This window comes from Diplotaxodon limnothrissa, linkage group LG10, assembly GCF_057381915.1.
Source record: "Diplotaxodon limnothrissa isolate DT_005_m linkage group LG10, D_limnothrissa_male_GT1.1, whole genome shotgun sequence".
Lineage (NCBI taxonomy): Eukaryota > Metazoa > Chordata > Actinopteri > Cichliformes > Cichlidae > Diplotaxodon > Diplotaxodon limnothrissa.
In genome coordinates, this window is record NC_140605.1 from 17,478,906 (window position 1) to 17,505,493 (window position 26,588).

The following is a 26,588-nucleotide window of genomic DNA, read 5'->3' on the forward strand; positions in this document are numbered from 1 at the left end:
TTTCCTGGCGCAAGTTTATCTTACATATTTTCCACCTTATTAATATTTTATATAGCAGCCCACATGGACTGGAAACCAGGGTGTAGCCTGCCTTTCCGGACTGGGGCATGGTCCAGGCCGACTTAGTTGGCTCATCAGTCAAGAAAAATAGATGGATGGTATGACCAGCAGTTCAATAATGATTAGAAACTTTAAGAATTATCTCCTCTGTATTTCATCTCCCTCAGTGTCTTTCAAGCTAGAGTGATTTCTCCCCAGCAACATAGACTTGAAATAAATCACCAGGTTTCCCTCATTCTTTTCAACGACTTTTCCATGCACTGCTCTCTTCTGATTTACTGACACTAATTTCAAAGTTCCTCATGCATATCTCAGATAGCGACACTTTTGAAGGAGTATTACAACCTCAAATCCAACAAAAGTGGAATTGTAAAAAGAAACAGGATGAACACAAAAACGTACCAAATGTTTAAAATGAGAAAAATTTGCAATTTTAAGAAAAAAGTAATGTAATTTTGAATTTAATGCAGCAACATTGACATTTTAAACATCTGGGAACATAAGAGTGGAGCTTCTGAACTTTTGGATCTGTTTGAGGACTACAGCTGCTCAGCAGCCCTGGGTCTTCTATGAGCTATTTTTGCTTTTATGATGTGCCAAATGGTTTTTTTTTTGTTTGTTTTTTGGTAAAGCAGTGATTTCCATGCCCGTTTTGAACAAAGTGCCACTCTATGGAGTGAAGCTCACAGCAATCCAATATTGATTTTTGCCATTATTCCTTATTCACAGAAATTTCTTCATTCTCTGAATCTTTTGTTGTCACAATTTGTAGAAGATTCAAAATCAATGCAATTTTACAATTATAATTTACAATTTTATGCCCAATCATATTACTGACCGGATGCCAATAAACCTAATCAGATGAAAAATGTTTCTCCACCACTTTAGCCCCCCCTTTACTTTTCCACCACAACCTTTTTTTAGATGTTTTCCTGCTGTTAAATTCATAGTGTGTTACTATTAGTAAAATGTCACAGTTTAATTTTTTATGTTTTTTCTGTGTTCTATGTTGTGAGTAAATTATGGATTTATGAGATCTGCAAATCATCGCATTCTGTATTTATTTACAGTTTACCTAATGTACCGACCTTTTTCAAACTGGGGATTTATTAATATTGAAAACATTATAATGTGGATGGTATCATAGTACCATCACAACCACAGAGCTCAGATAGGGCGCAAAAACACAACACGAATTATTCTTGTTAATAAAAATTCATGAACACGTATCTGTGCATGCGTTTTCTTGTCTTTTTGCAAGTATGTGTATATGCATGTGTTTGTGTGGGTGCACTTGTGCACTGATCCTCATGAGGACAAATTCAGATGTTTCCAGCGTATTTATTGTATATCATTATCGCTCAGTTGAGAAATACTGAGGTAAGCAAAATGATGACTGAAAAAATGGAATCAGGCTTGTACAGATGTTTTGGCAACTATTTATTCAACAATTTCATTTCATACATACGAACCTCTAAATTAAATATAATAAATCCCACAGACAATGGGAGAGAAACACCTCCGTTACGGTGCTATATATCAAATCAAGCTTTCGGAGTACAGCTTGATATCAAACCCCCTATTTCACCAAGGTACATCAGAGGCTGAACTAACATTTGTCTAGCTCTAATCCTGATCTTTACTGAGCCTCACTGTGGATATTTTGTATTTAGTGAGAGACAGTGCCTTGCAGCACCTGCCACCTAAAGACTGATATACATAAAGATGTGTGTTGCTACAAAGGGAAACATGATAAAGGACAAAAAGCACTGAACCGCTTACATAAGCTAAAATTAGATTCTGTTAAAGACACCTTCCATCATTTTTGAAACGCAGTAATTTGCAGCATATTTCTAAATCTCAGTATTTCAAGTCAGTGATCAAAAAATTAAAAAAGAAAAGAAAAAAAGTTTCCTTAGTCTAATATTCCAATGACAGCAAGGTGACAGAATTATTGAAGAGTCACTGAATCATTTTTTATTATCATTGTGATAATCTTAAAACTCAAAAAATACATGGTGTCAGCACACAGGGACTAGCAGAGTGAAAAGTGCTCACAAGTCCCCATTTTAAGACAGGAAACAAACAAACAAACGAACAAAATCTAAATGAAATATATTCCTGAGATGCAAAACAAAAGAAACAGATATAATAATAATAAAAAAAGAAACATCACTACATGCGATTGTGTCACATGTTGTCATCGGTGTGACAGTAAAGAAATTGGGCTGATTGATTCTTGTGTCACTATTGCGGAGTGATAGAGAAGTGCACTGAAGCCATACTGTACAGCAAAGACATCTGAAGAGCCAGAGGAAGGGAGATGGGACAGGAACAAGCCATGTCATGTTACAAGCACTACTGTAGAGAACACATTTGCCATTAAACTCATGTATTAAAAAAATATAAACCATAAGATTAAAAAAAGGAGAATTTCTGACAGACTATAACCCAAAGTGTCCATTACGCTCACTTCTGCTTATAAGCAGATTTTAATATTTTGAATACTAACGTGGGCCTCTAATTTCCTGGAAGTTAAAAAAATATGTGTGTGTCATTACTGCCTGCGATGTTTGGTGACCCGATTTGCTTCGAGGTCAGCGTGGTACGATGAAATGAGTGTCTTTTTTTTAGCAGGTTTGTAAAGCTTTATTAATCACACATCGCATCAACTTGTCTGATTCCTCTTTAAATGAGCCCAGGAGGGTGGTTCAGTGGCAAACTTCAGGTGCAGAGTCACAAGGCACTAATATAAAGATTTTCAAATATGTGTTTTAATGTGACTTTATAAGATACTCTGTAATCTGGTAATTTTTTAGGCAACAATATACTGTATCAGCCCACATTGTAAACAGTAACAGTAATTTGAGATCATACAGTTACCGTCTTTTGCATTCAGAACAGAACACACGAGATGATTACAGATAGAAGTTTTATCAACTCAAAGCGAATGGTCTCACAAACCCACGAGGAACTGTGAAACTATAAACAATCTTCCAATTTAACCCACTGCAAGCAGCTTACATCCCATAAAAGGTGTGGGTTTTGTGCATTTCAACCTGACAAATCCTAGGCAAAACAGTAGCCTATACATGAAACTTTTTTTAATGTGATTTTGCACAGGCTTGTTTGTGTCTCCGCCAACCTGGAAATTGTTCACAAAACTGGGTGCAATTTCATGTCGAAATTACTGCCAGTATTGCACTGTTAAATCTGCATAAATGCACAACCGCAGCTCCCTGACTCGCACCTTCAGTTGAAGAAAGCGGGTTTGTTTGGAGCCAGGAAATTAGAGACTTACAATCCCACAAAATGGACTTGTGCCCAATGAAAATGGCACTGCGGCTCTGTTAGTGCCTTTACCGTCTTGCTGCCAGGATGAAATTAAAGGCTTGTGATCTAGCGAATATTAACCCAACTGATAAACGTTGAAAATCAAGGAGGCAACGTGTTTAAAGCTTATTTTCAGCCGACAACAATACAGAAATAAAACAAAGATAGCCAAGATATAACAGAGCTACAGTTGATCCTGTCGTAGTGCATGGTCGTATGTGCCAGGCTGCTAAAATAACAAATTAAACAAGATTCAGGTTTGGTCTAATGATTATAAAAATCCATTTGCAACAAATTAGCTCATTACTATTATGTCAAAACAAACATTTACATGTGAGTTTCAGAAAGAAAAAACAAACCTCAAAACAAAGCACAGATTTTACTAATTACTAAGAAATATCCACCACATTGGTCAGAGTGCATACTTGAGTAAATGGCAACTGTTTAATTACTAATGCCAGCATCAACTCATCACTGCAGACCCGGTTAATTCTCAGTGTGTTTGATATGAAACCGCCTAACTTGTTTCTCTGACTTCAGAATCAACAAAGTCATTCAACTACTTTCCTGTTTCAAAGTTGGAGTTGTAAAGCAACACCAAGTGTGATCGACACCATCAGTGATTTAAGACACAATGAATAGAACGAGATACAAAACCAAAAAAAAAGAAAGAAAGATAAAGATGTTAAATCATTGTAAGAAATGTATCTACACATGTAAAACCCAAGGTTTGCTAGAACATGTTAGACTAGAACACTTTGTGTAGAGCATTTGTGGTGACGCTGAAGTTGAACCTGTATATAGTGATATGCTCAGTGCACTAAAAGTGTGAGATATGGAAACTGTGGCAAAGCTTCTTTATTTTCAAAACAAACAAATAATTGCTTTTAAAAATGTATTAAAATGTCAAAACCCCCTAAATCCTACATCGATGATGAAAGGTAAAACTGAGTAGATTGACTTAATTATTCCCAACTTGTGGTTCACTCGAGAAGTGCTCGAGTAACAAAATACAGACAAAAGATTTTTGCTGACCCTATTTGCATAATGTTGTAAATTAGACCACCAAAATGGAGACAATTGGCCCAAAATATTATTGCCCTTGATTATAATTTGCTCCCTGGTAGCAGACTAGTGCCTTGCTTTTGAGCATTTAGGATCATTCCTTCGAAGCCAAACTTCTCCAAACTCATGAAAGATGAAAGGTTGCTGACTATGACGCGTCATGGCTGTCTTAATATGTGGAAACTTTCTTGCAACCGGCATGGAGGTATTGTTTCTTTTGATTTCAGCTCCAAATTCTATTACCTCAATTTCCATGGAAAAGCAGCTTATTCCGGAGTTTTGCGTGTTTGATTTGCCAAATGTCCTAGAACATCAACTTCTTCAGATTTGGAGCAACTAGGGTCAGGCCACAAACACACAAAGCCACCGTTTTCCCAAAATCAAGGTACAAATATACCATCTTCATTGTGGTTCTCTCTTAAATAAATTTCAATTTCAAATAAATTAAACATGAAAAAGAACCAAACAAAAACATGCTAATGTGTATTACCAAAATTTAGTTCTCACACATTATTTACATGCCTTGTGCCAAAACAAAAATACATTTGTTTTAAAATTTCTCTAATGAGGATAATGTAATGGAAAAAAAAGTAATTAGATAAGGTGGCTAATATACATATTTGAGCAAATACAGGAATCCAGAATTTAACAGCAATTTTCACAACCAACCACATTGTAGCAGACACAATATACAGCAGGGAGCTTAACCATTAAAACCAAAAAAATATTAGAAACATTTTCTTTTTAAATATAAAAACATGATTTAGCTTACATTTTCAAAAAGATGCACTGCACTTTTTTTTTCTTCAGAATTGAATCAAAGACAGCCTTGTCATCTTCTCGTTACCCATTTGAATGAAAGAACCGTTCACAAGGCGATCTAGTTGTTGGCAAATGAACACAGTAACTCATTCAGACAATTTTGTGCTTTTCTATTTGTTTTCAGTTTTTTTTAAGTTTTGGAAAAGAGGCCCCTGCAGATCCCTGACCCAGCACTCACACCATTTGTTTCTTTTTCTATTTGCTTTTTTTTTTCTTGAAGACCCCGTGAAATGGAAATGAAAGTTGAGTTAATGGAGACAGACTGGGAAAATAGGCATAAAAAGCATGACAAGCTGATGAGGGCAGCTTCACTAAACTATTAAAAACTATTTAAAAATAAATTTGAAGGTGACAGAATGAAAAACAATGACAGTAATCAAACAGATGTTATTGGTCTGGTCTTGTTTTAACACCTTATGGTTGAGTTTACATTTCACGGGTTCTTCAAGCCTTAAAATAATTCCACTGTGACAAACGATAACCAAATTATTCAAAGTGAAAAGCTAAAGTTATTTGAATACAATTTATACAGCCTATACAGAGAGAGGAGAGTGACTCTTTCTGCACACCTGAACCCTTTATGGAAAACACAAACTACCGTAAGCTGTCCAGATGACACTGAAGGTGATGGTGTTTTGCTAAACCGCTGCCTGGACGGTGCAGGACTATACAGGTAAAAGTACCTGGGCAGCACATTTAGCAAGTGGTTTTATATACTTGATTATGCTTGCTGAAAAGGAATGCTTGACCTGGCATCTTTCATATATTTTTGGTGTGTTTTTCTCTGCTCTAAACAATACCACACTACCCTTTATTACTCCTACCCTAATAATGCAAATCATATTGTACACTTACTGTATCTGATAAACCTTGCTACAGTGTTACACAAATCCTTCTTCGTATCTTACAAGGGTCAATGGTTTAATTACAACTCTATTTAGAGGGAGATGGAATAGGGAAAAGTGGATCACCTAAAAGTACCATATTTAGTGTGACAGACATGTATAAGGCGTAAATAGCACAAATTGTCATTCAAAAAGAAAAAGAAAACAGAAAAAAAAAGAGATTCGATGCGTAATCAAAAGCTGTGAGCTAAGCAATGGAATGATGGCTAAGGTAACCATCTACAAAGCATTTACATTGCTACTGACAGACGATACATGAAGGCATTGACAGAAGTTCAATGGCGTCTGTATTTTTAGGCACCGTGTTGATGTGAGAGATGATATGTGTTCGTGGATGTGTGTGAACAGGAATATGTGTTTGGGTGTCTGCTTGGTGGGGAAGAGGAGCAAAGACTAACGAGAGGGCTAAGGAGCAGTCATGGTAGATTTACAGATTTCTAGGTATTCATGTTGAAGATGAGGAAGTGACAAAGGGGCAACTTCAGCAGCAACAGCAAGCTGCCAGTGAAAAACATCTGCCAAAAGCAAAAAACAACAAACAAAAAACCCCCAAACCAATGAAAAAATAAAGGACAAGATGTAAATGACAGAGATCGTTTCAACAGAAGGAAATAACAGGAAAACACACTGGGAACTTGTCTGTTTGTGGACTGCCTGTGGGTTCCTTGTTGACATGATGGGGGCCAGTGGCCGGAGGAGAACAAGAAAAGTGGGAGACGGAAAGAGAGAATAAGAAGTACAGAGATCAAAAGAAGGAAATGAGAAGGCAAGAGCTGCACAGCTCCCCCTGCAGTCTAAATGAAGTATTCTTTCTTTTCTTCCGCGTGCGCGTGGTTTCCCTCAGCGTTGATGATGGCTGTGTCGGCATCGGGGGCATCATCCGCTCCTTTGGCCTCGTTTGTCAAGTATGTTCCTGTGGCAACGAAAAAACAAACTTCTATTGAGGAAAACAAATACCAAGCAGCCCTGCATGGTGTTGGCTGCCTGAGGCGAAAAAACCCCCACATCTGAAGACAACATCAGTAGTGTTACATTATTCATATCTAAAACAATGAGGAGCTGGGATAGTGTAGTGGAGTATTTAAATAAAGCAGAGTTAAATTTGCGAGACCCTGCATCGATACAGCAGAATAGCATCAACACCTCCTACGTTGCGTGTGACGACCATCAGAACTCACAGCTGCAAGTCCAAATTGAGCTCTTAGCTTAAACTTAGAAGTTAATGTTGTGGGATTAGTGACGAAAACCGAGCAGCAACTTGGAATTCACTTTATTTCCACTCTTCTTTGCGAACTTGGAGCTAAACTGTAACAAGTTTGAGAATCATTCGATCACTTTCTGTTTGAGAAGTGATTTACATTTACACATACAGGAAGCACATTTAATTGCGTAAACGAATTTCTTCCCTCACATTATTACTGTTTGTCTAATACTGTCTGGGAATAAAATGCTTTTTTTCCCTGTGGTGCCAAAGTGGATTTATGAATGTTTATTTTCTCCCATCATCATCACAACTAAATTAAAATAATATTACGGACCTCTGCGCAATTAAAAAACTCCATTCCCATTATTGATAAATACATGGATAGAGAGTGAATTACAATAACAACATGTGCTGTTACTTTGTGCTGCATATCAAAGGCACATATTCATTAACATTTCTGATGTGTGGATGGTGTAAGCTTTCCCACTTTTGTTTTACTCTTGAAGGTGTAACTTGGGAATTGGGAAAGGACTGTATTCTAATGGGACAAGAAGGACATGCTCCACTAGCTCCATGAGCCTTGAAAGCCGTAGGTCTGGTCCACTGTGGATTTTACCTTTATGCCTGGCCAGGTATCTTCCCAGAACGATGATTAGACACAAGGTGACAAAGACCACTACAGCCACCACTCCTCCGATCAAGGCATGGTCAGTGCCGTGCTGCCCAAGAGCATTGGGATCTGAGGAGAGACGCCGAGAGAGAGACAAAGAGAGCTGATGAAAGTGCCAATTGGTGAGGTTAGGGAGTAAGAGAAGAGAACAGCAGACAGTACACAACAGAGCAAAGAGGAAGGAGATGATTATTTCCAGCTCGTTCCTGCTTTAACGATTGTTCTAAGCTGCTATCATTTGGTTCACATCATGCAGTCAGAGCAGAGCTTCGTAGCTGTCTGAGAATAATAAAATAAAGAGAGAGGGGAAGAGAGACGGACACCAGATTTACACAAAGAGACAAGCAGGCACACATTCGCCCTGCAAAATGAAGGAAAAAGAGAATGAAAGAGGGACTTGGAGAAAAGAAGTGAATAATTCAGGACCACCCTCACAGTGCCGTAAGAGTCCCCAACATGCAAACCAGGGCAGTAGTGGAAGAGCAGTACACAGTAAATAAATCATCACTTGGAAAATAAAAAGGGGTGGGGGGGGGGGGGGGGGGGGATCAACCTCTTTCTGATTCTTAGCCAGAAATTGTTGTTGGGAAAATGAATAAGGAGTCAATACAGGTCTCCAGCTGCTGGATAAGCAGTAGAGATGATAGTCATGAAAGAGAAAGGAATCTGCCTGTCCACACCTCATGCTAAAACTCATCAAAGGTTTCCCTTTCTTCTAACAAAAGCTTATTTCCTTTATTCGCACTGACTTCCTCTTTTCACAAAGTCTGGTTTTCAGGTTATTCAAGGTAAGACACGACACCGATGCGCTGACAGCATACGGACATGTTGTAGGTGGATCTAAAAAAAAGAAGGTGACAGTGACAGCAGTGGGGAAGATAGGTAACGGAATGGCCTGTATTATTCATATCAGTCTATGACACCTGAGAAATTAGTACTTATCTCATTATCCTCTCCGAGGAATGCCACATGCAACCCTGCCCCAGTCTGTGTGCAGTGTGTGGGCTCGTGATAGCTAAAATACAGCAATGTCAGAGCAGGGCAGGCAGTGATAGGAGGATGGTTTAGCCATACAACACACGTCGTATATTGACACTGTTTCTCTTCAGTATTCTCCTTTTCTTTCTCTGTCTGCCCATGTGGCCAAATTGAACAGCTGGCTTGCTCTCGCTCCATAAGTCTCCATGGTCCGAGTGACCAGGCTGTCAGACTTCACTGCCTCCCAGTGGACACACGCACTCAAATTGACACACACACACACGCATATGCACAGACGTTTGTGGTTTCACTGCGCCGCAGTTCTGCTTGGTCAGTGGAGCAAAGAGTAGAGGAATGTTCCCCTGGCAGGACCCAGCAGGGCGAGGACTAGGGCATTAAGTTACACACATGGTTGTGTCTCCTCACCTCCACCTGTCAGGACTGTGAGTATTTTTTCTTCTTCTTTTTTTTTAAACACACATCATACACTATCACCGTCTGACCGCTTCCGCTCTGGTTTGGCTATTATACAGCCACAAACAAGCCAACTGGATGTCTGATTGTTGTATAGATTACAATGCAAATTTCAAATCCTAAAAAAAAAGCGCTTTCAGTGGCTTCAGAAATAGAAGAATAACCCATTTGGTTCTTACTGACTACGTTCAAACATTTGAAACATTAATGCAATCTTCATAACACGAGTCATACATCGTGCTGCTGCCCCCTCATAGCTCCAAGGCCATGCCAACACTTCCATTTTTATTGATTTATTGGCGATAGCTTAGGGAGTATTATTGCATATGTGAAAAAAAACTTGCAGAATGCCTTTTTAGCTACATATAGAGCTGCTCAGAGTTCAAGTGATATTATTCGAGTCGTCGTCTGCGGCTGAACAAAAGAGGTTTAAATAAAACAAATCAAAATCAGTGTGTGTGTTGATGTGGCATTAGAAAGAAGCATACTAGCCAGATCCTAGACATTATAAACAACAAAAAAACAGCTTAGTCTCTCACCAAACTGTAGCTGGTTATGTTGCATTGGTGGATAGGCTTTGACAAAAATAAGAAGGTCCTGCTTTTGCTGGATCAATCTGACCACCATGAGCCCAACATTATCTTCCTCTCCTCTTGCCTCTAATCCACTCTGCTAAGCAAGAGTTTTTCACTGCACCACGCATACAGAGGATTTCTCAAAGATTTTACAATGTGCCGCGAGTGGTCACCCTATTCAGCCGTTCTTACACATGAATTCCATACACTGTCGAGATAATCAAGCTGAGGCCTTGTCTGAAGTTGTCCTTCTTTAAAAAAGAGAAAAAGAAAAAAGAAAAAAAAAAGAATACTGCAGGAGATTCTCGACAGAAGATCCTCACTGGAGGAAATCTTCATTTTGATGGGTAGAGCCTGCAGGCTGCAGGACACGTAATTCTCACTTGCTCTGAATTACCTGGGTAATTACCGGCTCTTTTCTCACACGAGCTCAATCAGACTTTCGCGGACTTTGTGCTAGGGAGGTGGGTGGTTAACGTCAGATCCAGCTGATTCTGGATTCTCACATGAGGTCCTGATGTGTAATGTTTAGAGAAGTACAGAACATGTGTGAAAATGTTCTACTCTCCCTACAGACACAGTAAGGGGCCAATAGTTTGAAAGTTGGGACCTCAAATGGGCTGAGGGTACAATGCAGAGGGAGTCTGACTTCATTCTGGGCTAAGGGTGCCAATGATTTTATCTGCATACTGTAGTTGTTTGGTTGTTTTATTAATGTTCAAAATTTCACAACTTTTCAAGCCCCTTTTAAGATAAAGGGAAGACTGTGTGACATTCAAGACCAAATTTTCCAGCACTCCATTAATTTGATATTCATGCAGCGACAAAAGCTTGCAACATTTACAATGTGTAGATGCCTTTCGTGTGAGTGAGTTAAAAAAGAAAAAAAATCATCTATTCTCCTCTTATGTATTCTGGTCTAGTCCGCTGTTACTCAACGACGGAGAAAATTAAATACAACAAGGCTGTACAAAGAGACAAAGTAAAAATGGACAAAATAGAGATTGATGCACACAAAAAGGCTGAAATTTCACTTGGACCAAGACAAAAGAGGAAAGAAGGGGGAAGAGGAGAGGGATCTAGAGTTGTGGGTTATACATTTTTATGGCTCCAGAACACATTATCTTTTAATAAGGGCAGATACATTCTTCTCTGTGTGATTTAATATGAGAGTGTGGCAGAGCAAACTCTTCTTTTAATATTTATAACACCCTCCTTGTCGCCTGGCCTTGCGAGTTGGGCTTGTTTAATAAATTAAAGAGGGTTCAGGTCTTCTGAAAGAGCCAAAAGTGTAACTGCTCATCTGATCTCTTCCATTGTTGCTGGCTCCATATGGGGTTACTGTGGAAGGGTATGTAATAAAGATACTGTGCACATTTCAAGAGACTGTGTAAAGGCTGGAAATAAAAACGTGTATGCATTAAGCATACATACCTAATGACATGATGTCTAAAAAGTGATATAAGGATTGATGTACTTAAGAACTAAGTGCTGTAAATCCAAAGCAGATATTTTAACACTTTATCTACAACTGTGACTTAAAGAGACTCCTTTGACACTCACAGCTGACAAGTATGTATCTAACACTAAGCTAGTTCGCGTTTGGTTCAGCGGGGCTGCCATCTCCACAGACAGCACGTAAGCAAAAGAAACGTGTGCAGCTTAAGTGTCAAAGAAAGCTTCTTAGAGCAGCACACTGCATGTCAACTGCATGTCCTTATCTCACTTTTCAAACGCCGAAGAACATCACGAGAAATGTTTGCCACGTGTAAATTATTGTTATAGCTGTACACCATCCACCGGGCCGCCTTTCATCTGCACTGACAGAATCCTTTAATTCGTCATACAGTGCAAGCTATTCAAATGTCCTTTCCATTCTGCTGCTTTAACATACACGCATCTTTCTCCCTCTCTTCCCCTCTCGGTCGTAATTTTGTGAATATTAAAATTCATCCCCCACAGGCACCTTTTCTTCTTTTGTGTTATGCTTTTTTTCGTTCTCAGTTTTAGATTTAGCTCTGTGAAGCAGTGGTTTCAGCTCAGATCAATAGAGCAGAAGCTAGCTTAAGCACGGGCTGCTTATAGAGCTGCAGTGTCCTTGTATCTGTGGTGCGGGTCGGGGAATCTTTCGCTGTGGCAGAACAGAGAATTTTGCAACTGAAACTCAACATATGTCTCCATTCATGAGAAACATAAAAATAAACAAATACATAAATAAATTGGATGCTATTTTAGCAGGAAATATGAAACTTGTTGTACATTAATGGAATGATTACCGAATGGGATGCCAGTAAGTTTAAAAGAGTATGTGTATGGAGCTTATACGTTTTATTGGCTTGGGGACTACTTTTTTGGTTAATGATGCCTGTTGCTTCGAGGTGCTGCAAGAAAAATATGCGACCACCTCTGTCCCTTCATCATAAAACCAAACAGTCTGTGCAAAAACACCAGTGCTTATAATGTACCACACACATCTGTTCCCCTTTTATTACCCATTTAGTAAGTGTAATTAAAATGTGTTTTAATATTTGCCTGCACACTGTTTGGCACGCCTGTCTGGAAACCTTTTAAACTTTTACTTTCATTTGATATAAAATGAGAAAAAAGCAACTCAAAACAACAACTTAGAATATACTGTGAGTTTGAACTCCCACATTAGAGATGGTGAACAAAACAGATTTTTATGATCACAAAGAGGCTGTTTTGTGCAAGTGAAAAGAAATTCATAGTAAAGCTGTCAGTGCCCATTAGTGTAAGCATTCAGAAAAAGGCCAGAATCCTATTGCACAGGCTGCAGTGGATCCATAAATAGACTAAATAATTTCAATACATTGTATCCCTCAGTTTTTATATATTTATTATATTTTTGTATTATACTGGGTAGCTGAAGCCAGCCTATATTTGTGACATTTGAATCACCCTTCCTGATTTTGACAGGCTGTATAGTACACGCTATAGTGTTCACTTTTCTTTTTTTAAATTTTTTATTTCTACATTTTTTGCCAAATGCTGATTGTTTCACAGCCACCATGATTTTTTCTGCAGGACTCAGATACAGCTCTTTCAGTCTAAACGGTTCTATTTACAGGTAGCAGCCCAGACATTAGGAATGACAGCAAATACAGCAGCTTGTTGTCACATCGTCTGTTTACACACTCACCAGCCATTCTTTTAGATGCACCTGTTCACTGTTCGCGAAATATGACCATACCTTTGAACCTGGAAAACAATGGGCTGCAACAGAAGAAGATCACACCCAGTGCCACTCCTGTACGCTAAGAAGAGGGAAACTGAGACCACAATTCCCACAAGCTCACTAAAATTGGACAATAGAATTTGGAAAAATGTTGCCTGGTCTGAGGACTTTCTCCTGCAACACTCATATGTTAAAGTCAGAAATTCATTCTGCCTTGTATGAATGGTTCAGACGTCTGATGGTGGTGTAAGGTGTGGGGAATGTTATCTTGGCACACTTTGGGCCTCTAAGTATCAACTGGGCATCATTTAAATGCCACAGCCCACCTGACTATTATTATTCCCCACGTCCAACCCTTAATGACCACAGTGTGCCCATCTTTTGATGGCTGCTCCCAGCAGGATATCATGTGCCATGTCACAAATCTCTAATTATCGCAAACATGCATCATGGCTGTGCAGCCAACTGTGTGATGCTATCATGCCAATAAAGACCAAAGTCTCTGAGGGATGTTTCCATAGATTCATGCCCGTGTGTTATATGTGTAACACAAGTCACACCATAACATCATTGGGTAAGCATAGCAAAAGTGTGCTGTTTCCATGGCAAGGTGCTACATGTTGAGGTACAGCTTCATGACAAAACTTCCTGTGTGCTGCCACAAACAAATCGACCCGTAGTTTACATCCATGTCTATCCAAACTTGATCATTTCATCATCATTTTCATTCTTGCAAAAGTGACCTTTGGAGATCGAACTATAATCACATCCTCAGTCAATGAAACATTCTCATTTTCACAAGAATGGAATACACCTGCATGTATGGACAAATGATGTCAGTCCAGAGTATTCAGAATTCCATCAGATTCACACAGGCGAACAGGCTAATTCCAAACCTCTTTGTGTCTTTTAGGGTAATAATGTATCTAGTAATAGTCTTTTCTACAACAGTATTTGAAAACACTTCACATTTAACGTGAAACAAAAATGAATTACTTTGTGTTAATTCCTCTGCACTGATGGTATGTTAAAGCCACCGATACAAAAGCTAGAGTGTCGACCATCAGAAAGTAAAGGGGAGAAAGTGGTGAAAAGTGCCTGCAGACTTTGCTTGTTCAGTGAGTCAATTATGCCCAACTTTTTGGCTGAGACTGGAAATTCACCAATCTGCATCTAATGCTGGCTCTACTGCCAAGATGAAAGAGTCCCTGGAGGCTGTAGCAGAGGGCCGAAAGACACTTGTGTGTCCACCTTTGAATGCATGCACCCAAGCCCATGAGAGAATTAAAAAAAAGAGTAATGTTACCAAGATGTGTGTGTTGCCGTGTTTGTGTGTGTCCTTGCACATTACTGTTTGCTGGGTCGTGCGGATTAATTAGATTCTGAAAACAAATTACTTCAGCTAATCATTCAATAAAGCCCACATGTGGACACTATCTTGAATATTCAACCCAGTGGTTTTCTTTTCTTTCTTTCTTTTTTTACTCGCGGAATAAAAAGAAATTGTGGTCAGCAGGGTAACAGCATGGAGTTATAAGCAAAGCAAGATAATTAATCATAAGAATTAATTAAGTCTCATGCAAGAATCATCTATCAAAGCAGCTCTACATTCTGCAAAATCCATAACCTCTTCAAAACAGCAATAAAATCCACCAAAGGAAGAAGCAGAAAGATAGCATCAATGTTACACTTGTGGTAACTTAATCTTGCCTGTGTTGCTGCTGCTTTTCAAATATTTTCCACCACAAACGACACTGCTACATTCTGCTGAAAGAACCGCGCTGTGTGAGCCAACTGCAGCACAGGAACAGCACAAATAATGGCTTAAAGAAATGAGCGATTCTGGATGAAGTAAGCTGCCACCACAAGCCCAACTTGGGGGGTTGGGTGGGAGACAAGGAAGGAAAAATTTATAAAAGGACCAAATAGCACTTCATGTCAATAAATGAAAATTGGACTGCCTTCTCTGTGTGTATGTGTTTCTTCAAGATTGCCAAAAGTGTCCTCTGCCATTGGGAGTTAATGAAAAGAAGGGCTATTACATGTAATTCATAACAGTAGCCCCAGGATCTAACGATTTCTCTTTTTCTGTTCTACACTTTATTCCAAATTGTTGCTATAATTCTTCCCCAAAGCGAGTTAATGTGACAGGATATCAATAAGCTTTCCTGGCAATAAGTGGAAAGACCTTTGCATTATGTTTTAATTTCTCCAGTGCTCCTAAGCTTTATCGTCCAAAGAGCGGTGTGAAGGTGATCTCCGTTGTCCGATATTTAACCATTCCACCCCAGGGATGCAGCGGCCTGTACCTCTCTGGTTTAAGCACAGCGACTAAAAAGCTGTCCGGGCTACTTGCCCTCCAGAAAATATGTTTTCTGGTCATCACATTGCCTTACCTGTGTCCTTCATTTAAAAGCAAGATCGATATCAATAGAATAAAACAGTTACAAATCCCTCCAAGGATTTTCCCTTATTGAGTTTTCACAAAAGGTTTGTCCTTAGCCTGAATAAGCTTGAATAAGCTTGAATAGAATGTGTGGTTATAGCCAGAAAATGGTCACCTGTGGAGTACAATCAGCTCTTTTGAATTCAAAACACTTTGTGACAGCGATGAAAAGAAATGATTTGAAATTTGAACAATCTCCCTAAATACACAAAGCTTATTATTAAAGACCTTGAATTAACCACCCAATTATTTAGTTTTTAGTTTTGAGATCATTAGTAAGGTTAATTACTGTATTCTCTGATGCATGTTTTCTCACCTATTTTCACTTTTTGGGTTACAAAATCATGTATAATTTAGATTTATTTAAGGCAGATTTAAAACAAATAGCTTGAATGTTATACATTATAGTCTATATATTATACTATATTACATTCTGACATGTACAGATAGGCTTAATGATGTTTAATAACCTATTTTGGAATGTGAATACAGCCTATATTTAAACTGTCTATGGGTATTTTGTGAATTATGCAGGCAATCACAATCTGGAGTGACTGCAATGCCAGAGCACAGAAGGAACATGAAATGACAGTCAACAATCAGGTGACAGGTTGTCAGTAAACATAAGCAAGTTTACATATGTTACATGTAGTGTGATAATGGCCTGTGTGAGTGTGTGTGTGTTTTTCAGGTAAATGATGATTGCCTCAAAGCTGCCATCAGAGTCTGAGCTGCGGGGAGCAGATAGAGCTGTCTCTCCCTCTCCTTTCTCAGGAAGCAAAAACAGACGTTAGTAATGGCAGCAATTACAGGTGAGGTAAAGCCGCTCGTTGTTTCACTGTGTGGTTACATATAGTTTTCAGCATGTTTAGCATCATAACATTTAGAAACTGCAGTGTGGCTTAGTGTACAGTTTCAGAGCCATGTGGAGTGACATCCCAAACTTTCATTAATGGCCGGCTTGACCCCCTTTTAATTTTCAGAACTGCTTTAATTCTTAATGGCACATATTCAACAACAAACAAACATTTGGAAACATTTCTGAGCACTTTTGGTTCATATTGACAGGAAAGCATCAAACAGTTGCTGCAGATTTGTAGGATGCACACACAAAGGTGCTCTATTGGACTGAGATTTGGTGACTGTGGAGCCCATTTGAGTACAGCGAACTCAATGTCATGTTAAAGAAACTAGTTTGTTATGATTTGAGCTTTGTGACACGGCATGTGATATCCTGCTGGAAGCAGCCATCAGAAGATGGGTACACAATGGCCATAAAGGGATGGATATGGTCAGCAATAATACTCAGACTGTGGTGTTTAAATAATGCTTGAGTGGTACCAAGTGGCCCAAAGTCTGCCAAGAAAATATTCCCGACACCATCACACCACCAGTAGCTTGAATCATTGATACAGGGCAGGATGGAGCCATGTTTTCGTCTGTTCTCTGCCAAATTCTGACTTCCATCTGAATGTTGCAATAAAAATCAAAACTCTCAGTTATAACTTTGAGTCGCTGCCGTGTGATTGACTGATTGGATATTTGCATTAATAAGCAGTTGAAAAGATGTACATAAGCAAATGGCTGGTGAGTGTTTAGATTAATATGTTTCTGGCCACATTTCATCAAAAGAACTTTTTAAAGGAAAGTAATGTTCCCAGTAATAACATTTTTCACATTAAATGCGAAAAAGTAAAGACCTAATTGCTCTCCTTTAATTCTTCTTCAAGGACAGTAAGTTGGGAAAAAAGAGTAACTGCAAACAGAAGTTGGTAAAAATAGGCCTGCAGACTTTGACTTATTCTGAATCTGTTATGCCCAATTCAGCAATCTGCATCTCAAGCCAACAACCTTGCCTTACTATTTGCATGCAGCATTTTGGCCAGTGCACACTTAAGAAGGGAGAAAGCTCAGAGGCTATTCCTGATCTTTGAACTTGTCTCTGCTCTTGAATTCTCCTTAAGTTTGCAGGTACTGGTTTCAGTTTAAAGAGGAGAAGAATAATGATTTGGCTTTGGAGCACCGGCCACAAAAAAGGGAAAAAGGTACAGAGTATCATGATAACCTCCACTGTCAGTAAAAATGCTAACCATCCCTCTTGTATCAATTAAGACAACTACACTTTGATTAATAGTCCCAAGGTTCTTGTTGCATTCCTTGACTTTTATCTTCTTATCCTCGTGGGCAACAAGACCTTTACTCTACAATCAGGTATAGGGGTATTTTAGTTTTTCTCTCTTCTCCACAGGAGAAGACACTAGGCATGAATAATTGCTGTCTTCCCAGCAGTGGGGCCTTTTTCTGCAGCAACACCAGGCTACAGGGGCTGGGGTTGGCCACACGAATGCTTATTATGAGAAGTGAATAGTAAATATTTTAAACACCAAAGAAACCCTTGTGCATGATTCACCTTTTAGCATCACAAGGTCAGTGCTAATTTGCAAGCCACAAAAAGCATTTGGCATATTTTAGAGAACTCAAGAGAGAGAACGTGTAGATGTGCGCGCATGTGTGCGTGTGTTGTGCGTCAGTGGGTGTGTGTATTCATAATGTGAAGGTCTGATGACATTACATAGACCTCTGATACTTACTGAAAGAGTTATTATAGCCATTAAGACTGACTGGGCTACTGAAGCAGTGTGAGTGTTGGGCATACCTGCCAGCACATCATTAATAAAGAGAATTAGAGACTGCAGTAATGCATCAGTTCTGGCATTATACAATAAAAATGAAAACCAGAGGAATCTCTTGGATTTTTGTGCACTACTAGCGCTCTAAAGGTCAACAAGACAAGTAAAGGCATGGGTTTTATCAAATCTAAATTTCCTATTAGCTTCGGTAAGTGTACGATAAAATATTTATTGTCTAATATTCGTACAAGGATAAATAAATGTCTCGGTATATGATTATATTGGCCACTAAAACTCGGAGAGACTGTGTCAGCAAAGTAACACATAAAAAAGCCATTACTGTGAAATCCTACTAGACAATAACATTTTTCATTATGGGAACACATTTTTGTGAATACGGTATATGAAATCCTTTAACAACTGAAAGGAAAGATATTCATATCTGCAGCCAGTTTAAAGTTGCTGTGCAACACGAGTTAAGACAGCATTTTTCATTTACTGTATACAAAAGATGGACATAGCCACTGTGACATCACCCATTGGTTTTAGTGTCAACATTTGGATAAGAGATTGGAGAGCCAGTTTTTCACTTAACACTAGAAAGCTCAGTTGACAAGCGGACTCCTTTTACTGTATAGTTGCACACCAATAGGTAGATAAAATATTAATATTTCACTCGTGAAATCTGAAGCACAAACGTCTTGAACAGCTGTACCACACAGCAAGCCATATCCATGGAAATGCTCCAAAAGGTACCAACAGCATAACTGTCCACCCAATTTATTGACTGCAATTTGCAGAAGTGAGGGCTTACATAGAGTAATCATCTACAGCCAATCAAAGAAACCACAACCCTAATGCTGGTATCCAGATAAATGCATAAAGGGATAGCCGTGCGCTTTCAAAAAAAAACCCAAAACCCCATACGCTGATAAAAGAGCAGAAGGAAAGATCACCGAAACGACAAAGGGAAACCTGAGAACGCATACAGCTTATAGTGCTGAACCTACAGCATGCCTGTGGAGGAAGACAACTTCATTATGCAAAAATACAAAACGTCATGGGGCTGGTAAAGCTCCACAGTTGTTTGCTTTCATCCAGGGCCATAAAAAACCTGGTAATAAATCAAGTAGACAGATGAAAACAGATAGTGAAGTATCCTGTGACTAGGAACGCAGTGAAGGAGTCTGATATTTAGATTCCCTGTAGATATACTGAGAGGCTCAGCTCCTCTTGTGTCTCTGAACTACACAAACAGACATCAGAGAAGAACTGTGGCACACTGATGAAGAACATCCAACAATGTGTGGAAGACTGTTATCTAACAGGGCCTTCAGAGAGATGTAAGGGGGCAGAAGAGATGAAGCGGAAAGGAGAGGAATAACTGAACAAAAGCTTAGAGAGGGACTAAAGCGGAGGAAAGGTAGAAGGGGAGTCAAGCCTCCCAAAGGACTTTAAAGACGGTCATTTACAAAAAGCAGCAGTGATGAGAGGAAATTATTTTGAGATGGAGACCATGATGTTGAGAGGAATGAAGAGAGGGAGCAAAAGAGCACAGACAAGACAGAAGATATCTTGCTTAGATGATGATGAAAAAAAACATACACACATAAATGGAAATGAATAAAGCTGCTTGGGTGAACTGCATGTAAAGGATCAGTGACTCTCTTCTCTTATATTTCACCGTTTATTTGAAGTAATGGGCAATAATTTTTTGCACACCTAAGGAGCAGAGGGTGCAGGGTTTGGCGGTCTAGGAATCTTGTGTGTTGGCTTCATCCAGCTTGTCATTAGGGTGATTTCAGCCAATGAGATGCTTTCATCCCAACCACCTAACACGGATGGGATGAGATTTAACATTTCAAGTCTGAAATACTGGTTCTCAGTTGGAAAAGGGTAAGGTAAGGACAGAGTTGCTTCCCCGATTAAGGAGTTCAAGAATTCTGGGGTTCGTGAGTTCAGCAGCTGCAGTAATGTGGATGATGCTCCAGTCTGTCACAGTGAAGAGAGAGCTGAGTGTGAAAGCAAAGCTGCTGCTTTACTGGTCGACCTACATTCCCACCTTCAGCTATGGCTACGAGCTGTGGCATACAAGTGGTGGAAATGAGCTTCCTCTAGAGGCTGGCTGGGCTCAGTCTTAGAGATAGCAAGGGTCTCAGAGTAGAGCCGCTACTCCTCCACATCATAATGAGCCAGCTAAGGTAGTTAAATTATCTGACTCAAATTCCTTCTGGACACCTCCTAAGCGAGGTGTTTTGGATACTTCCAACTAGCGGGAGACCCAGTAACCCTCGAATCAATATATCTCTTGACTAGCTTGGGAAGGCCTCCCTTTTCCACCAGAAGAGTGGCTGTTGTCTGGCGAGGGGGAGACTCCTGCTTAGGCTGCTGCCCCAGTGACTCAGACCTCGATAAGTGTCAGAAAATGTATGAATGCATAGATCATGTAAGTATATTTAATTGCTGCTGAACTGAAAGCTCATATTTTGTGCAACGTTTTGTGAGAAAATACACAGTGTTAAATATGTTGCTTTGTGAGAAAATATACAGCGTTATAAATATGTTAACAAAATTTCTTTTATGTGCTATTACCGATATCACACTATGATGGATTGTTTACACAATCACTTCAGGAAAACATGTCACACACTGATAACAGCTTTGGAAACCATGATGAAGATGATATATGAGTGAGCAAGTTCTTCTGCATACGGGCCATCACAGCACATTAGCTTTAAATTGACGTGTCACTCAAAAACGTGGACATATCAATCTACTGTAGCAGATGTGGTGCCATGTCAGCATCTGTGCCCTGGCAAATAGGTTAAAGCAACTACACCCGCCCAGAGGCTCGCCATATCCTTTTCATCTACTGCATCTGTTTACTGCCAGTTATGTGTCGCAGGGGTGCCAAAACATCCTTTTCCATAGCCGTGTCCTCCTGAAGGATCCTGATGCTTTCCCTAGACAGGTGGGATATGCGATTCCTTTCAGCATTTTCTGTGTCCGCCTGAGGGTCACCTCCCTGTTGTATAGGGCTGAGCGCCTCAACGGAGAAGACTGATTTAATGTGATACATGATATTTTTGTAATGGAAAAACTGACATTTCATTTGAGACTCAGGGTGGACATGTTTGATGATTACTGGAAAGTACGGACAGAGTTTATTAAACAATTTAGATCAGATTTCATGGACGAGAGGAAGAACTGTCGTATAAAATACACTACAATTAGCTGCTACACACCGATCCTTGGTTTTATTTTTTCCTCTTCTTTCTGTTTTCTTTCCTTTTCTCTTGCCTTTCTTTTCTTTTGTATTGCTTAGATCTGTATGGCCTCAGGAAAAGCACAGTGTAATTAGCCAATGCAAATAGACTTTGTTCCTAAAATAAAAGGAAAAACATAAAAAATACAGTAGGGCTCTTGGTCAGAAAACAACCAAAGAACTAAAAAAAATAAATAACAAGAAAAAAAACTCAACTGGCTTCTTTGAACAAGTTCAGCTGGACGTGCTAGAGGACCTCAAGTGGGACTGACTCCTTTTGAAGCAAGAGTATGCATCGTATACTGAGGAGTGGCAACAGCAGCCTATGATGCCGCGAGTGGTAATTAAGTCTGTCAAAATCAACTAACTTTGTTAATTATCACATCATGTTACTCGTGAGATCGACGAGCTGCAAATGTCAAGCTGGAATTGAACCTGGGACTCACCACTCAGTGCATTATAATTCATGTGGCTTGCAACCTTGGCTGGTTGCTGCTGCCCTTGTTTTTGAAAGGCAGAGAGCAAAGTGAAAACTTCTGTGGAAAACTCAGCCAAAGGCTAGCAGGAGGAGATTGTTATGCCAGCCCTTTGCTGCAGGGCCTTGTGTCATCAGTAGCTGTAATCTGCTTCTGAGACGCTGCTGAAACGGGCTGCAGCATGTCTGGTGGAATCGCAAGCATTGTCTTGAGTGGGAGCGATCGGCTCTGGCAGCCGCATTAGAGCTGGAACAGGATGCTGCCGTCCCCCGTTGTACACAGGGATAAGGGAAGCATGGCCTTATGCTGCATTTGATCTACCTCGTATGTGAGAATACGGACGCCAAAATGAAAACATTTTCAACCTCTGCCAAGTTAGTGCACAAACTGGCAAAAACAAAACATGGCTACCCCAACCTTTTCTTTGTTTCCTTTTCCTCTACAGAAAACAAAAAAGGTCATGAATGTAGTGTAGTTTACTCATCTAAAGTAACACAAAAGCCAAAAAGAAGCAAAAGTCACAGTTTTACTCCATTAAAAGCAATATGAGAAAGATTTTATGTGTGGAAAATGCAGAGTCAGTGTTCAGAAACAGTATCCGATTTACTAAGTGTAAAAGTATTGTTTGTTTTCAATAGAGTCAGGAAATTCTTAGTTCCCAGTTGCTATCAAATGCAGCATTAAGCCCGCCTATGTTCATGCATGATTGGACGCACAAAGTTTAATGAAGCTTGCTATATGCTTACTGGAGCTGGCCTGCTTACAAGCATGATGAAATTAGCTCTGTCTTATCTATGTTTAAGGGCATAAGATGAACAATAAAAAAGCCTTAGTTCTGTACAGGGACCACTTTAAAAACACCAAATATGCAGCCTTAGTGGCAAAGGGACTATGTCAAGTTAGGATTCTCTAAGAGTTAACACAGCATTAGAAGGCATGATGAGATATCTCCAGTGGCCAGACATTTTCAGTTGGACATGACATTTGCTTCTTTGAGGTTTCAGGGCACAGAAGTGCTGGAGTCTTTGCAATTCCAAGGGGACAGCACACAGAGTATTTGAACACCTAGAGTTTCTCTGAAACTCAGAAAAGTCTGTCCCAGTGTAAAAAAATATATCATTGCTCATAAAAAAGAAAATGTTTACAGTCCTTCAGCTGAGAAAATAGTTTAAGTAGCAAAAATTAAAGGCAATAATTGGGTAGGATGACCGATAAGTGTCTTCACATGTTTTATGTCCACAAGAAATAAGAATATGAATGCCTGAGGTAGAGAAGTAGCAAAGAAGTAACAGAGGAGATATGGAAGTGAGAGGGAAGTTAGACTATGCTGTAGCATGCTGTGGAGATGCGTGGGGTGGTACTGTACCTCTGTTGCCAGTGACTGTGGGGTCTGAGGCGTGGGAGCCTAATAGTGCGGTAGGATCTGGAGTGATGGGATGTAGGGGGGGAGTGGTGGGTGGAGGCAGGGTGGTGGGGGCGTCTGGTGGAGGGCACAGATAAACACATATACACAAAATACAACAACAGCAAAATGAATTCACATGGGGAAAGTTAGATACGTTAAAAGAACACAAAGAAAAAAAAACTATATACAGTGATGGGAAACACAAAGGGAAAATTATGACACAATTCCAAGCATATAACATAAGATCACAGCACAAGAAAGCATGCCTTTTCCAGTATAAGGAAATGTGATGCCCTTAACAACATACATGAGTTGAGTGCATTACTGTTCCTGTTTTAGTGGGCCAGTAAGGCTTTCTCACTGATTCTGAAATGATCAGCGATGTTAAGAGTCCCAATCTTCTACATTTTGTCCGTCAACTCTGATTTCAAGTATTCTGTCTTTGAATTGTGAAGGCAATTTGTTTAGCAAAAGAGCAGAATTAACCTTAAATCTGCTAATGCTGGCGACTGTCTCTGGAGATGGACCCTGCACTAGCAACCTTTCAACATGTGAGAGGGAAGACAGCTGATGATTTGAAAACGTAATCTGACAAATGGATTAAAAAAAAAATCGGTTAAGCTCTCATTTCCGTGTTGAATTTTGGCTTCTCGCTACAGGATAATAGTAAAACTGATCGTTTCTCACTGTCACATGTTAAAGCTACAGAAAAAAGTGAGAGCGAAACATTGGGTGACAAAGTTAATGAGGTTACATTACCACCTTGGCTTTTATGTTTATGTCACTCTGCATTTTATGGTGATCCAGAAGCTTTTAATTGGCTCTCGTAGTCTTTCTCTGGGCCAACTGTCCTCTGTGTCTTGGTGACATTTCAGCCTGAGCGTGACTCACTAAGCAGCTAACTGCATGTCTTCGGGAAAGAGGGAAGAGAGAAAATGTCCCCTTGTTCGAGAACCATTAAAAAGGTATTTTCCAAGAATTATGGAGGCAATTGTGAAAGGCTAAAAGGTGTGATAATCACTAATGAAGGATAGGAACAGACTGGGTGCCATTTCAAGAGAACAAGTAATGAATCTGAATAGGACTTTTTGACCCTCCCGCACCCAATTGTCTTTTTTCTGGCAGAGAATTTGTCAGTTTAATAACATCACTGTCATTACATGCATTGGTTATTCTTGCTGCAGCTTCAGAAGAAATTGTTAGGTGCGGTGGCGCGCCATGACAAGTGTGAGCAATCCACTAATTAAATAAGAGCCACAGCTAATTGCTTAATTAATCATAGAATTTTCAAGAATTCAGCACTTTTGGAGTTTAAACAAAGACAAAAATGTAAAGACATCTCCTGGTGCTTTTAGCAAACAGTGAAAGGGATTTCCTGATAATTTTACAGCTCAAACAATTAATCAACTAGTAAAAGAAATGTTTGATGGAATGAAAGAGGTTAAAAAAAATCTAAAGGTCTCTAACAGCACTGTTTCAGAATCGCCTCCTTTAATAAAACCTATGGACAGGATTTGAATTTGAAGCTGAAAGGTATCATACATTTTTGATGGTATACATAATCAGTCTTCACTCATCCTATTTTGTGGCTTTGAACTCAAAGAAGGGATCTTTAACTAAATACCTGAGCGATATACTCTACACCAACGGTATTTTAAAAGCATCAGCAATTATCTGCAAAAATCTGACAGACAGAATATATATAGCAAATGAAACTCATTTGCATCTTTGCAGTAACCTTGTCTCAGCAGATACTGCGTGTGCGTACTAAGTTTAAATTTCAGTGATATGAGTAATTAGAAAGATGTAAGGTTTCTATACCTAATCCTTACCTTGATTTTGTCACATGGCATTCTGCATAAAATAAGCATATTTTGTATTGCCTTTTACATCCCCGAACATCTGCTTGCGTGGACTTGCGTTATATTTCAAAATTTACAGCATTTACTTAGAGAAAGGCTGAATGGCTTATACGTTCATCGCACTCTCATTAAATAAATCTAATTGCATGAACGAGTATTTCATTTTGTTCTGTCATTCATCACTCTTGAGGTTTCCACAGCCCTTTATGACCTATTCATAGTAACCTGTGTTACTCGGGTAGCTCGGTTTTATACTCAAAAGTTTGTAATTAGATTTTTCATTACTTTCTGTTTTTAAATAAAAGAGCTCATGTAATATTATTAATGCTATGTTTTTCTTCATCTCCACTTCTTAACGTCAGAACGACCTGTTTTTTAATGATCACGCACTGTTTCTATAACACAGTGAAAAGAGATGTTTTACTGCTTTGCTATTTTTTAAAGCATTATTACTTAATGCCAAGAGACAAATGGCAGTGAAGAAGCGGAAGAGAGGAAGAACTATCTGTTTTCCCTGACACTGAGTCCCTTTATCCTCCATCTCCTCTGGCGTTACTGGGAATTACTTATCCTTCCTGGTGATATTCCTGACAACGCAGCACTAAATTTTGCCTCTCTCACACATTTCCCTCCTAGTGTGTTGTGTGTGTGTGTGCGTGTGTATCTGGGACACAGGTTTATTTAAGGAAAGGCGTTGGTGGCATTTGTGTCACCTGGGGCCCTTATTCTCCCTGTGAGGGATGGTACCACTAATCACTATTAGCATTGATACAGTATGCAGATCAGGAGGTATTATAATCCTGTATTTTTTGAATGGTGTTTTGTACTCATGCCTATGAGGTTCATACTTTTCACAATTTTTACATAGCTTTGTTGGAAACCAAGTTTTCCTCTTGAAGCTTTTTTTCCCCAGTGGTGTCATATTAGTAACTGACTGACTTACTTTTTTATATTGTGTCATGAAATGCAATTATCCATATTTCAGTGCTTCCCCTGAACTCACCATAGACGTAGAGTACATATTGAGCACTGCTGGTCCCTAGGTGGTTGCTAGCTTCACAGCGGTAGGTCCCATTGTCTGTCTTGTTAAGAGACGTAAAGGTAAGCTCTCTTCCTTCTACAATCATCCTGTCCAGGTCAGGAAGTTCACTTCCATCCTTTGTCCACATCACAGGATCTGGCCTAAAAGGTAAGAGAATATGTAAGAGAAAGAAAGCATGCT

At 39.4% G+C, this 26,588-nt stretch overlaps 1 protein-coding gene across 1 annotated transcript in view; it reads right to left on the reverse strand.

The window, feature by feature from the left end:
- Positions 1-6,373: 6,373 nt before the first annotated feature.
- The window catches only part of cadm2a (cell adhesion molecule 2a), a 229,894-nt gene continuing 209,679 nt past the window's right edge, over positions 6,374-26,588 (reverse strand). The window contains exons 7-10 of the mRNA XM_085364512.1: positions 26,370-26,548; positions 23,466-23,579; positions 8,006-8,128; positions 6,374-7,098 (exon numbers count right to left, since the gene is read on the reverse strand). Coding sequence (XP_085220638.1) covers positions 6,980-7,098; positions 8,006-8,128; positions 23,466-23,579; positions 26,370-26,548 — 535 coding nt within the window. The 3' untranslated portion in view covers positions 6,374-6,979. The remainder of the gene's footprint in view (positions 7,099-8,005; positions 8,129-23,465; positions 23,580-26,369; positions 26,549-26,588) is intronic.